This window comes from Topomyia yanbarensis, chromosome 2 (genome assembly GCF_030247195.1).
Source record: "Topomyia yanbarensis strain Yona2022 chromosome 2, ASM3024719v1, whole genome shotgun sequence".
NCBI classification, from domain to species: Eukaryota; Metazoa; Arthropoda; class Insecta; order Diptera; family Culicidae; genus Topomyia; species Topomyia yanbarensis.
The window spans coordinates 91,459,266-91,474,693 of NC_080671.1; the positions used below are offsets into that span (position 1 = coordinate 91,459,266).

At 35.9% G+C, this 15,428-nt stretch overlaps 1 protein-coding gene across 4 annotated transcripts in view; it reads left to right on the forward strand.

Annotated features, from left to right (window-relative positions):
* The window catches only part of LOC131678818 (vascular endothelial growth factor receptor 1), a 170,378-nt gene that overhangs the window by 106,666 nt on the left and 48,284 nt on the right, over positions 1-15,428 (forward strand). For all 4 annotated transcript variants that reach the window (XM_058959165.1, XM_058959169.1, XM_058959167.1 and 1 more), the window contains exons 3-4: positions 7,594-7,763; positions 7,831-8,166. In XM_058959165.1, coding sequence (XP_058815148.1) covers positions 7,594-7,763; positions 7,831-8,166 — 506 coding nt within the window. The remainder of the gene's footprint in view (positions 1-7,593; positions 7,764-7,830; positions 8,167-15,428) is intronic.

Below are 15,428 nucleotides of genomic sequence, written 5' to 3' on the forward strand. Positions count from 1 at the left end.
CTGGACCGATTTGTACAAATTTAGTCTCAAATGAAAGGTGCAGCCTTCCCATCGGTCGCTATTGATTTTTTTATTGATCCGACTTTCGGTTCTGGAGTTACGTGTTGAAGAGTACAATCACACTGCAAATTTCCATAGAAACTGATACCACCATGATATCCAAATGATGCAATATATATTAAAATATGTGCAACATTACTTGGCTTTGCATGTCTAGATCATTAATGACCCACCGAAGGCACTTCGACCACATTGGCCAGCTATGGCGGTTCTTGATGCCCCGGGGGAACTTACCAAGTTCCTAAGATAATGTCATACCTATTCCTCAGCGAATTCTTTACCGATTTTTACAAACTTGGTTTCAAATAAACCGTACAGCATTTCCATTGGTTGCTGTTGAATTTCTAATTGATCCGACTTCCGGTTCCGGAATTACAGGATGATGAGTACGAACACGCAGCAAATCCCGATTTCAGCGTATAAGGCGATGGATGTAAAAAGGTCATTTTTTTTCCAAAAGGTGAGTACTCGGAAGATCACGTTGACTGTCGATTGGTTCTGAGCTCCATTTCGTTTGAACACGACCAATAAATGTTTCTGGGTTGCTATTAATTTCTTCTGATGCATAACCAGAGTACATATTTAGATTCTTCTTCCCAGTCTGCACAAGATTCATTGTCGGATCATATCATTCGCATCTTCTTCCTCGCTTAGCATATCAGCTTCGGCATCGTCTGCTGTTGAATTTGCTCGAATTTCTTCCATTATTTCAGATTCTTTGAGACGATTGAAAACATGGGCATATCGTTTTATAGCCATTTCAATTTTTTGTTGCTTTTAGATCCTACAATTTGAATAATTACGACAACTATAACACAAAGAATAAACAACAAAAATAGACAATAACGACAGAGTTAGGTTATGTTGTATCCAAATAATTGTCAAGTAGACCACAGTGGGTGACATAAAAGTATTTACCAAAAAAATATGACACACGTCATTATCGTATGCTATTTTTACATTTTTTATAAAAGAAATGTATAGAAATCGCTCAAACTTTCAAGATTTTTTTCTTATCAGAAAAGGTAAAAAGATAAAATCAATCAAAACATGAAAAAAGTTCCTGCTAATACGAAGATGAACTCATCAAAATGTTTTTTTCGGATAAATATTAATGTATAAAACCCGTGGTATTCCTAGTAAATGTTGCATGCACACCGGGCCTGCCAGGCCCGGCTTTGCCTTTTTGTGCATGTAAAAAATTCAAACATAGCTGCGCATCACTCCATCGATGAAAATTTCACAATTCTTTATTTTTGTTATAAATTTCAAAGCTACTTATCAAAATTTCCATGCCCAAGCTTATACTGCATACACATTTTTTTGTAACTAAAAAATTGTAACGTGCCGGGCCTCTGGGACCCGGTTGCCTTTTTGAGGGTTAAAATGCATGAAACGTCGAGATTTTATGTTATCTCGAAAAATTTTTTTTTATAAAAATCGACTTTTTGGGACTTTGCCGATTTCGCACCTTTTTTCAGTTCAATATTACCATGGCTGTTTTTTCTTTTTCAAAATTTTCACATTCTCGTGATTCATGATTGAGAAAGGCACAATTGCACCGCTAGGTGGATTAAAATAGGTTTTTCATTTTTGTGTTTAAATCAACTAAATAGGAAAACAAAAATTTGTTTTGTTATTTTTTTTTTCATCGAATGGCTTTCAGTGTAACGCAGGTGACAGGGCTTTAAAAAATGATCCGTAAAATCGAATGGAAGTAGATTGATCGACCACACAGCTATGTGAACGATTTCATAGCTAATTATACCTCGCTTGATTTGACTACCACTCTGGGAAAATTATACACGTGATGAAATAAACTCGATATCTCCGCTTGCAGCTTCGAGTCCCCTAGAGATTTTAACGTACGAAAAAAATATTTATAATCTCGTGCCACTCCGAGCCGAAATTTGGTACAGTGCACCAAGGGGCACTACACGCGATTATTACACATAATTGCCAATGCATTTGAATTAGCAGCCGATTTACAAAAACCTAGTAACAAATAAATGCATTATTTTCATGCCGGCACAGTACTTTATGTAACGGCTCTTGGAAACAAATTGAATCAGGAGAAACATAAAGTTGTACATTTGTCTCGGCAACAAACGGATTAATTATTGTCTGTACAGGCGGCGCTCCGCAAGCATTAATTCCACTGTAGTAGCATATGTACAAAGATTAATCGTATTTCGGATTAAACCATCTGTTCGGTATATCACAGGAGATAGCGAGAAGACGCACTTTGAATTCGTTCGCCTTAGAATTCCAACGATGGTGCATGCGGCGAAAAAATTTAAAAAAATATTATGAATTAAATACTGTTTTCACCGAGAGCACATCTTTATGTCCGGGACTTATTTTGTAAAATTATTGATCTTAGAATCATATCGATATTTATAACTTCAAGAGTTATATATTGCACCCTACTTTCGAACCCCTCACTCTATTTTACAATAGCATCAATTGTTGGATCTTTCAATATTTCACATATACAGTGAAGACCCGTTTCTGTCAGCACCTTGGTAAATTTTAGGCTAACAAAAAGGGACAATGACAAAGGGACATATTGTCTTCTTTTTTTTAATTGATCGAAGCTATCAAAGTATTTTTCTTTGATCCCTACAAATAGCGTATTAAGCCTTTCTGATTATTTAATATAAATTCCTAGAGAAAAATTATCAAAAAAAAATATTTTTATTTTTGCATATTTTGCATCTTTAGGATAAGAAAACCAACTTAATCCACCTAGCAGTGAGATGAGACATTTCTTACACATGTCACTGTTGGATCATTCATTAATTTGCAGAACTCTTTTATTAGTTTGCAGTTTCTGGTCTTGCCCGAATAAAACCTCAAATAAAATGAATAGAATATTGAAAATCAATAAAATGAATCAAATAAAAAAATAAAGCAAAAAATGCAAAACAAAATGTTTTTAAATTCATAAAATGAGTACAATGATTTGTATGAATCAAATCAATAAAATAGATAAATCAAATTGGATTAGCTCAATAAATGAAAAATTAGTCAATATTTAAAAATAGTTATAAAATTAATTGAATAAATTAAAATTAACAAATTGAATGAAAAAAATAAGTGGAATGACTGATTATGAAATTATTAAAATTAAAGAAATGAACAAAATGAATCAAATGAATCAATTAAATCAAATGAATCAAATGAAACAAATTAATCAAATGGATAGAACGAATTTAATGAATCCAGTGAAAACAATGAATCAAATGAATGAAATGTATAAAATGAATAAAATGATTAGAATGAATGAAAAGAATAAAACTAATAAAAGAGTAAATGAATTGAATAAATAAAACAAATGAATCAAATAAACGAAACGAATAGGATTGATTAAATGAATAAAAAGAAGAAGAAAATGAATTGATTCAAATAAAAAAATGGTGTTAAAAAGTTATAAATTAATTGGAAAAAATAAATTGTGTCAAATAAATAATTTGGATGAAATGAATAAATCTGAAAAATAGTCAAATTATTAAAATGAAGAAACTAAAAACTGAAAAAAACAAAGAATAAAAAAAATGAATAGAAGGAAAACAATGAATAAAATAAGTTAAATTAATGATATGAATAAAATGTATAAAAAAAATAAACTGATCAGATTTACTCTGATCAGTTTATTTTTTTTAAGAATGAAATGAATAAAATAGATTAAATGAACCCAAATGAACAATTAAGGATGCTGAATGAAATAAATAATTAAAATGCAAAAATCATATACTAAAAACTAGTCAAATATTAAAAATGAATAAAATAAACAAGACGAATAAAATCCAGGAAATGAAGAAACTGAAAAAATTGATTATTTAGAATGAAATTAAAAACCATTTTTGAATAAAGTAAATGAATAAACCTGATTGTACGAATTTGATAACTATTGTATCGGAAAGTTATAAATTGTTTTTGATAATCCCATCGTCTGAAAAATGGCTAATTAATATGCAATCCACTTTCTAAAGCTTTCATTATTTTTTGTTTTAACCTTTTTGTTTTCGTTGTTCTTTTCTTGGCGGCGTCGTTTACGATAATCTGGTATTTCTACTTTATTGATGGACCTCAATTAGTTATCAGGATCCTGGAACGTTCAATTTGTTTTGGAATTCAAAGTTGTCATTTTGGTTACATATTCCCAAAATGCAAAATACGTAAATATGCGCAATTGGAATTAGTAAAGTAAGACAAGGTCACATATGCTTTTAAACCCCTTAAACAGAGAGCGACAGAGAAAGAATGCGAGTCGTGAATGAGACAGGTAGAATTTTCAAAATTTTCATTTGCATTGATATTAATAGTGTAAAGGTTCTTGGCTATGTCGATAGCACAAAGGCCGTGCATTCAGTAGATAATAATGTACTCTCTTTCCAGTCATCCTTATAGCGTGCATATTGTTTCGTTCGGAATTCTCGTTCAGGAAATATGGATAAATGAGTCCTATACAAACTAATACTACGAAAAAGAAATGGTTTAAATTTTCAGGATAAGTATTTAATTTGTTGGAAACGCAAGCGCCATTGAAAGTGTCACTTGATATAAAACTGCTCTAGATGAATAGGCATGCTTGACATTACAAGTCTTAATTTTCTGCGAACAAATACGTTTCTTCGTGTTTATTTGTTGTTACACAGTAATGTGTATGACAAAAATGTAGATCAAACGTTTCAGTACACAGTACATCCAACGCCTCTACTAATTGTGACTGCCATTGAAACATCAATTGAATTTTACTTAGTATAGAGCAAAAATGGACAACGATAAGTTAGAAGAAACGTTGTACTTGTATCCCCCATCGAGAATGGGGTCTTTAGGAGACTTTAGGATCTAATTCGTGGATATTACCAAGAACACGAAGGAAGGGAGAGTGAGAGAGTGAGTGAGAGTGTGAAAGGGAGAGGGGGCGTGTGAGAAATGGAAAATGATGTTTAGTGCCGTGACCTTATATTTAAAGGTATATTATGCGATATATTGATTCCTTACATCCTTATTATAAATATTGTAGGTAGTAATTTTTACGCCATGACCAGTATAAATAACCTGAATCTTGCAAAAGAGCTAAATTTTTGCTAAAGTTTTGGGATTCAAAAATATAGTTACTTTCGGTGATGCCGCGAGTATGATTATATGAGAAATCTTTAATCTCACTACTAGGTAAATTACTTGATGATCTATGTATTAATATACCATCAACATTTACCTCACGATTGAATGCAATGCCTAATCCAAGGGATAAATACATGAACTCTAGAAAAAAATTCACTATGAATACATTATTTTGTCTTTGAAATAAACTTTCATATTAATTTTTGAGAAATAGTTCATTTATTATAGAGATAATTCACAATTTTTTGTCGAATGTCGAACTCCTTGAATCACGTATATGTGTTTTCATACCTCGATATTCAAAATCGGTTTAGTTTTGCCCTAAAATACCAGTAAAACAATACTCGGTATGAAAAGTTTTCCTTTTTAATTAGTGAAAATTAGTAAGGGTGGAACAAAAATACAAAATGTTTAATATCTCCGCCGCTCGTGAACGGATTTTGACAATCTATAGCTTGTTAGAAAGGTATTTGCATAAGCTTTTTATTTCTGTGATCGCTTTGTTCGAAAGTTATTTGCTTAAAACCCGTTTTGTTTCAACAAAATCACCCATATCTCAGAAAGTAAACAACATATCGAAAAAATAATAGTGTCAAATGGTAACGTTAGGCCTTTCGTTTGAAACTAGTTTCGTTAAGATCGGTTCAGCCATTGCTGAGATAATTACATGACATTTTGTACATACATACATACACACATACACACACAGACATTGTCTCAATTTGTCGAGCTGAATCGATTGGTATATGAGGCTCGGCCCTCCGGGCCTCGGAAATAGTTTTCAAAGTTTGCGCGAATCCTATACACTCAGGTTTTTTACGCGGGGGATACATTCCGCGTAAATGAAAACCGCGTAAATTTCAAAATCCGCGTAAATGAAAACCGCGTAAATTTCAAAATCCGCGTAAATGAAAACCGCGTAAATTCCAAAATCCGCGTAAATGAAAACCGCGTAAATTTCAAAATCCGCGTAAATGAAAATCGCGTGAATTTCAAAATCCGCGTAAATGAAGACCACTTAAATTTAAGAATCCCCGTTAAAGGGAACCTCGTTGATGGATACCGCGTAAATTTCAAAATCCGCGTAAATGAAAACCGCGTAAATTTCAAAATCTGCGTAAAAAAATACCGCGCAAAAAAACCGCGTAAAAAAAACTTGAGTGTACATTTCTTTTGTAAGAAATGTAAAAAATATTCTCAAGAAGAATTTACTCAAATTTGACTTAGTTTGGCTACTAGAGCATCAATCGGAATTTCATGTGAGGCTGCCAAAATCAGATAAAAAACCTGATAAAATCGGTGGCAGACAAAGTCAGGGGCTGATAAAATTGGGTCTTCACTGTGTTCATATTTTTAACATAAGAATCACGACAAATTTGAAAACTAATTTGAGAGTTTTTTTCCAATCCGTGGAGATGTCATTCACGCTAGAAAAAACACATGCAGTTCTGATGCACCGCAATGTTCACTGCATTGTAATTAAAATCTTTAACGTGCCAGAATATGTAACGAAGCGTCTATTATCCCGGAAAATGGAATAAAACAAAATACATGCGGTGAATAAGCTGCAACAGTTGACTACCGGACGATATGGCGATTTGCCAAGCCAAGAGCATATACTATAACTCTTCTCGAAAGCATACTGCTCGACGCTTCCCATGCAGATACTCCCAACCCTCCCGTTCGAAACTTATCATCAAGACTATGGGGAAAACTGGGAGAAGACCAAGCATTTTATTAGCCTTTGAGACCCAGCTAGCTATTCTGTCGCACTTTCCACTCCTACTAAAAGTCGATTTAACTCGCCACATTAGTGCGGAAGCGATCTACGAGCGATAGGGCAAATCTAAGATTGTGCCTTCTTTCTGGGAATGTGCGCTCGTAAAAGGTACATTTTGCGCAGTCAAGAAGCCGTTACCGGTTTCTTGCATAAGGACATGCATACTAATTTGTGGCTTTAATGCTCGAGTTACTGGTTCGCATCACCTACCTATGTGTAGTATGTCAACATCGAGCAAAGGTAGTTAGGAATGTATTAACTAGTTGGGCGTCATCTATCATAACGTTTCTCAGCTTACTTGTGGCGGCGATTGAAGACTTACAAGTTTATACTGGATTACTTGCACAGAATTGATTTCGATTTGGAAAAATAATCCACCACTGCTCTTACCACATCGGTCACAATGCAGCGGGCAGATCGATAATCACTGTTTTCCTATATCCACAGTCTCGTATGCAGAAATATTGACTGCATTTTATTAGCCACCACAAAGCGGTGAAGCCATGCAGTTATTGCTGCAATAAATCACATCCCTTCGCCTACCGGTCAGAGGCTTTGCCCTGTTCAGTCCACCCATTCCAATTAAACTCTCATCATCAATTATTTGCTTATCATTTCAGCAAGCGATTTGGAAGCCAACGATATGTACCACGACCTGATAGTCCAGAGCGGGGCCCCCGAAATTGTGTCCTACAAACCGGAGGTCGAGCTGGAGGTTAACTCCCAGTTCGAGATGATCTGCAAATCAGCAGAACCGATCCGGTGGCACATCCGGCGCACCGAAGATGAGGTATTTTAAGTTAAAATTTTGTAAAATCGTAGATACCTTTATATAAATTTAAATGCCATCCAAACAGAACATCGAGGCACCGGAACTGATTACAATCTCCGAGGTGGAGACACATGATGAGAGTAAACCACACGGGAGCCGAGTTAGTATAACGGCAGCAACGGCAGAAGTCGTCGGTCGGTATTACTGTGTCTTCGAGTCGGCGGAGAATGAAAACCAAGATCTAGAGGAACTTGAGGAACAGTTCAAAGCTACCAGTACCTACATCTTCGTCAAGGATCCCAACAACCCATTGGTTCCAGTGAATCCAGTAGTATACGCTAGGCAGTACGAGGACGTGGTCATTCCTTGCAAACCCTCGTCGAAAGATATCCACGTGGAACTCGTTAAGGACGAACAAGAGGTAAACGTCGCTAATGAATCCAACCAAAATCAAATATTTCTTCCAGATCTCAAACTTTTCTTCACAGTCCACGGTTCTTCTGTTTCATTTCTTCCCACTCATACTGTCTCTTACTATTCTTCTAGTACAACGAAACCTGTCGAAACGCTCAGTTTGACCCGGCCCAGGGCTTCTTGTTGCGCAATGAAACTATCGAGCTCAAGTGGCTCACCTATCACTGCTATCATCGGGAGCTTGAGCTAAGCCAGCCATTCTTTCTCAATTTGCAATGTATGTGGATCTAAGAAATTGTTCTTCCTTGTTAAATCAGTCCCCTCCTTCATCAACAATAACTCTTAATCTTATAAATACGTACAGCCACCTCTTTTGGATTAGTAAACTTCATTCCTCCACCCAGAAGAGTGGACTGGTATTGACATACCCCAACTTGTAGATTCCACACAGTTATTAATTTGTGAATAATGCAGTGCTACCTAGCACCTCCGCATTTGGTGGTGCAGTGCTACTAGCTAGCCATTCCCTGATCCCGTTCATGGCGACTAACTCCTGTAAAGACGGGTAGCTAAATTGCGTATCTAAGCGTAGTGTAAATAAATTGTACGCCCTTTATTTTATCAGGTAATTTTATGTGAACCTGGTTTTTTGATATTTAGGTACCTATGTAATTACGTATTACGAATAAATAGTATTACTATAACAGTTCCTCCAGGCGTGTGAAGATTCGTTTATGTTATTGATTGTGACAGCTGGACAGGTAAAAGCACAATAAAACAATATATTTTTTGGACAAACTTGAGAGAACCATTTACTCAAAATTGGAGAAAATTATTTCGTCGTAGGGATTGCAACTGTCCAACCCAGTGAGCAAATTTTCTGGCAGAGACCGCTCTGCTAGATTTCTGTAAGTCTTGGTTTGGCAGCCCTGTCAGATTTCTGCGCGTATCCTGTCGGGTTAGTTGAACTAGGGCGAACTCGGTTTCGCTTGCATTTTCTGACAAATTTTGACAGGAACCGAGCTAAACCCTGGCATAACTCGGACATAAACTGTGCAAAGATCCTGGCAATTCCTACCTGGTAGAATTCAGCACGAATCGAGCAAAACATCTGACAAAGATGTTCGATTCTGGATAAAAGTGAGCAGCATCGGTTGGTTTAACCGCTTCTGTCAGAAACGGTTGTTGCGTTTGAGCGAATTCGTTGCCAGAATTCTCGCACAAATCGCACAAAATGCTCGCAGAAACTCTGCCAGCATCAATTTCGCTTTGCTCAACTTTTGCTAACTTTCTGCTTGCCACGCTGACCGGGAAGGAGCAGCGAGAAAATGAGGAAATTAGTCGCTTAACATGGAAAAAGCATTCAAAATAAACGATTCTGCCCGAAATGTAGCAAAGGTACCGCGTAACTCAGTATAAAAACCAGTTTTTTTTCTGTAATTTTATGTTAGCTGTATCGATTTTGTTGGCTATTGACGGCAGATTTAAGACTAAAAGAAACGAAAGAAATGAGTTATGTTCTATCAACGACCATACGGTAGAGTTACGCCCAACTCCTACCAGCAGAAGACAAAAGATTCTTCACATTTCTTTTCGATCACGTCCATATGAGCCTGCTTAATCTTACTTTTCCATTTTCAATTTAATAACTGATTCGTTCTAGAATAACGTCCGTCTTTTAATTTCATTGCTTTGGTTTCTCTTAGTCTTAAATTTGACGGAAATAGCCAACAAAACCGATACAGTAACGGGTGTTCAATAAAAATGAGAATTTTTTCAGTCATATACATACAAAACAAAACAAAAATTTCGACAAATTCATTTTTTTTAAACGCAATGTTTATTCTTCAAAAAAACATCAATGAATATTGTAGAAGGGGCCCTGGTCAGCCGTACGACACAACTTAGTCGCGATGTTCTCACAAGAGCGCTGGACGTCACTGACGTCCATCTTCCGGATACAATTCTGGATCCTGGTGGTCAACTGCTTCATATCGTTGGCCCGCCAATTTTTTTTGGTATACTAGGGCACTAAGGGAGCCGAAAAATCCTCAATGGAACGGCACTGGGGCAAGTTGGTCGGGTTCCTTTCTTTCGGCACGTACGGTATCTTTTTTAGCTCAAAATACTCCAGCGTCTTCTTGGCGTAATGGGAAGATGCCTTGTTCGGCCAGAAGACGTACTTCCCATCCGCATGATGTTATTTTAAAAACGCCAGAATAATTTTCTATGATACTCCTCCTGGCACACTTGTTAATTGATGGCCAGACCGCTCAGCTTGAACCCCGGCTTTGAAATCCTTCTGTCCGATATGGCGATGTACAGAATAACTTTTTTTCAAATTTATGCTTAAACTTATATTTTACTTCGGGGGGTGTGGCCCACTTGTCGCTGGAATAGTAGCTGTCATTTTCTGGAACATAGGTCTTCGAGAGCGGAAAGTAACTTTCGTCGTCCAGCACGAACGACGACCCGCGGTAGTTCTTCGTCATCCACCGGCACTGCGATTTCACGATCGCTATCTGCTCGTCCATTTATTCGGGGGACCGAGTCTTCTTCCGACAGATGATGTCCTCCATCTTAAGGGCTTGGTGAATCAAAGTATGAGAGCAGTGAAATTTTCGGCCGGCGTCACGCAAACTCGTTCTGTCTTTGTTGTCGAACAGCTTTTTCAACGCTTCCTTCTTCTTATTCGCCATTATCTTCGCCGGAAGGCCACTATCGTCCTTTCGCTCCACGCTCAGGGTTGCCAGGATCCGTTAAATTATACTCACGGGCACGTTTTCGTCTCGAAAGTGGTCTACCGAAAACATTTTTCCACGATGACCGTGCGTTCCGTAAAACCGTAAGACGCTCGCAGAGTGCTTGTTGTTTCGACGCCATCTTCGATTGAACTTTAATTACAGAAAGGTATTGAAATCATTCTCATATTTTTATTTAATACCCGTTAGAACGATGCAGTAGTTAAAACATAGTAACAATTTTATGCTAGTGTACCTTATTACAAAAGTTTGACAATAGTACATATGCTATTTAAAACGTTGAAGGTTCTAATAATTTCCAAAAATGAAGAATCTTTCATTATTATGATATGGTGTGAAGTATTTTTAATATTAAGAGCCATAGTGCTCAAGGAAGAACAAGGATGTGAAGGAAGAAAGTTTAGAAAAGCTTCATTCTACGGGTAATATGGCCAAGCTTAGAGTTTCCCGACGACTTAACCCTTTGTCTTCTACCGCGAGAGTCAGGATGTTGTGGCATTTTTTTCGAATGCGAGTCTGCGGCATGCCCGGACAAGCGTGAAGTGACTTAGCACTTTATGCTGTCGGAAACACTACTGTCATTATTATTCATTACACCGTGCAAAAAAAAAATACAAAAAATATTCCGCTTCAACAAAAAACCAAAAATTTCCCATAGTATAGGATCCGTGTTGTGCCCTTCGGATAATCATGGATTTCTTTTACGTTCTATGCAAAGTGCGACAATGGGCGCTCGCGGCGCTGTTGGAACATGGATTGTTATCTTTTCCGTAAGCGGGGGCACTGATTCCATGCACTGGTTGGCAAAGGGGAGGTCGAAACAGCTCCCAAAACTCAAGCTGACCCTGCTGGTAAACCCCGAATTAAACCATACCCAGAACTATCAACCAGTCCGTCCTCTCGGAAAAGATCAAGGTCTTGTTAATCTACTCAAAGTAAGTTTCTTCTGAGTGTTTTGCGAAGGAATATTTTGTCTGTTTACCAGCTAACAAAGTAGAAATAGTTGGCGTGGTCTACGATGAGAGTTGGCATGCAAAAATTTGCTGGAATATATAAATGCATATGCGATTTTTTTTTAAATTTCATGCAAGCTTAGTTTACCACTTACATCTAAGTATTGGTTGCAGTGGTTCGAATCCTTAAAAAAATAAAGTTTAAACTGTGAGGGTCCGTTCCAATCCTTTTCTAAAATTCCTTCACTACAGTTTAGTTGGAACCCCAAGCTTCAGTATTTTTTTAGTGCAAGTTGTTAGGACGATTTGATGGGTACAAAAATTTTTAGTCTCTAAGAAGAACGGTTTTTTTTCAATAATTGCATGCGAAATATAAATTGTTAAGCTCCATTCCATTTTTTTTTTCAAAGATTTCTTTATGACGGTTTAGTTGGAACCGTGTTTAGTAATTAACCAAATTTTGGGTAATTTTTAGTTTTGTTTTGAAAAAAACATTACGAATATTTCATGAGCTAAAAAAAATTCCAAAATCCCAAAGAAGCAATTATTTTCAAAAAAATTATGCAAATTTTGGTTTTTAACTGTATAGCTCCATTCCAATTTTTTCTAAAATTCTATCAGAATGGTTCAGTTGGAATCCCAAACTTCGGGTATTTTTTCTGTTTTTTTCTGAAGCACAAGCTGTTAGGAAAATTTTATAGGTAAATAAAATGTTTAAAGACCCCAGGAAGAAATTATTGTTAGGAAAATTCGAAGGTTATGACCAAAAGTTTTCAAGTGGCATTTATCTAAAAAAATTTAGAATCCTCAGGACGAAATTGTTTTCAAAGTTTTTTTAAAAGTCATTTTTCATCGAAACGAAATTTTCGATTTCCATTTCATTGATTTTTTTCAGAAATAGGAAATTGAAATATGGAACAGAGCACCCCTCAATGATGTTCGATTGGGTTTAAAAACTGCATAGATTACTTTTTGATGCAATAAGCATTTTGTAGAAGATTTTATGCAAAAAATTAAGATGACAATTTTCTTCGAAATATTCCCCCTAGATCGAACCACCCCAGTTCTCCTTACAAACTTCAGTTTTAAACTGTAAAGCCCTGTTTCAAATTCCTTCAAAAATTTCTTCACCACGGGTTGATAGTGTTGACCAGCGTCATTCATCTATACGCGGAAAAATGTGTTCCTAAATTTGTAAAGTGACATGAATTCTGGAACAATTATTAAGCACCTATTTATCCTTAAAAAAAATCTCTTTCACGATATTGTTCATAGCTATAACAACTCAGATGATTGAGTTGATAATTTCACGTGAACTATTGCACAAAATTCGGAAGATTATTCATTAATCCAATTCTCTCCCTGAACTGGTTCCTGATCCATTGTACAGTGATTACGATCTTATATTCGGGTTCGTGAAAGATTTAAAAATAAACCATAATATCGCAGATCGATTCCCCTTTCAAAATCCAGTTCATGTATTATACGTTTATGTACTTACTCCTCACATTGGCATGCGAACTATTTCACCAAACTTGGAATATTATTCATGAATTTATTCGTGAACTTTTTCATGATTCTTAGTATATTTGATTATTGCTCGTGAAATACTCCATTTACGATCCAAATCAGGGGTTCGTAAATTGAATTAGTTCGTAGAAAAGTGTTCGTTATTTGGAATTTAATTCGTAAAAAAAGTTGGCTTCACATTTTTATAAAAATTGGTTGGTTGAGAAATATTCTCGATAACCCTAACAATATGGGAATTTTTGGATTTGGTTTGAGAAGTAGACGATAAAAATGGATGTTTGGTGCCATTTTGTAATCCAAGATGGTGACTTCCGGTTGATCAATATTCTCGATAAATCAAACAATATGGTTATTTTTGGAACTGGATTCATAAGTAGATGTTGAAAATTGATGTTTGACGCCATTTTGAATTCCAAGATAACGACTTCCGGTTGAACAATATTCTCCAGAACCCTAACAATAGGGTAGTTTTGGAAAGGGCAAGCCCAAGTAAATAATGAAAATGGACAGTTGGCGCCATTTCGAAAACCAAGATAGAAACTTGCAGTTGAACGATTTTATCGATGATCCTACCAATACACAGTGTTTTAAAACGTCGTTTTCGTGCTCAAAATTAATAGTGTCTAAACCGTTGACTTTAGAGGTATAATTTGTTCGGAGAAGTTGTTGTTCTTATGATTGCGCATCCACAGGAGTATACCGTTCAGTGATTAATTCACCTATAAGTGATATACGAAATTTATTTTCCGAACTAATTGAGATAGAGACTTTGTGTCTTCGACAAAGTTGTAGGAAATGTTACTACAAAAGAAATTGCTAAAGACACTATATACCTAGCTTCAATAGTTTACGAGTTATGGAACATATTATATGGAAGACCCCTTAAAATTAGTTTTTTCATGATAACTATTTTAGACATTCTCGTATCTTCTTGGAATCTTCCACAAAGTTGTTTGCGGTATCGAAATACATATTTTTGCTTAACATAGTTACTTCCTATCTGTTGAATTTAAAAAGATATTCCAAATTTTACGATATTTTTGGGGTAACTTCCACCTTAAATAATTCGTTAAGGAGCAAAAAGGAGCAAACAACATCATAACATACTGAAAGTACTAGCTTTTTGCTTTCATATAATGGCCCGATTGTTAGTCGACGCGATTCTCCCCGAGTGTTATGTTCAATACAATATGCCATCGCAGTGGTTTAAAATGAAATATTCAAGCGCACTGCGACAAACAGCTTCATTTTTTTATGGTAAATTGCATAGAACACGGTCGCCTATAACATGCAATGCATATGGTTTGCCTTTCAAAAATCAAATTGCAGTTTTGGATGTGTTTAATAATGTCGATATTTGCATTATAAATTAGATAAATAAATTTATTTTTAATAATCGTTTTCTACGTCATCTTCAAAGTTTCTTCTTCCGCTAGAAGAGCTTTGGCGTCTTCTAAAAATCGTTTTATACTTTTTTTAGCCATCCCCGAGCCTCAGTCATGACAGGATCCACATTGTGCACATGTGACGTTAATCAAGCTCCATTATAATTGTCACGAAAGACATTAATAAACCTTCTGGTGGGATTTTCATAATTTTTCCAAGCTTACCAGTATCCAGTATGCTTAAAATTCACGTGACACACTTCTCGAACGCACGATATGCCACGTTTCGTACTTTGATCTTGATTGTGGTCAAAGTTTTTTTTCCTTTTTTGGACATCGATGAATACGTTTCATGCAATTTACCATGAAAAGATGAAGCTGCTTATTGCAGTGCGCTTGAATATTTCATTTTAAACCACTGTGATGAGATATTGTGTTGAACATAACACTCGGGGAGAATCGCGTCGACTAACAATCGGGTCATTTTATGAAAGTAAAACGCTAGTACTTTCAGTATGTTATGATGTTGTTTGCTCCTTTTTGCTCCTTAACGAATTATTTAAGGTGGAAGTTACCCCAAAAATATCGTAAAATTTGGAATATCTTTTTAAATTCAACAGATAGGAATTAACTATGTTC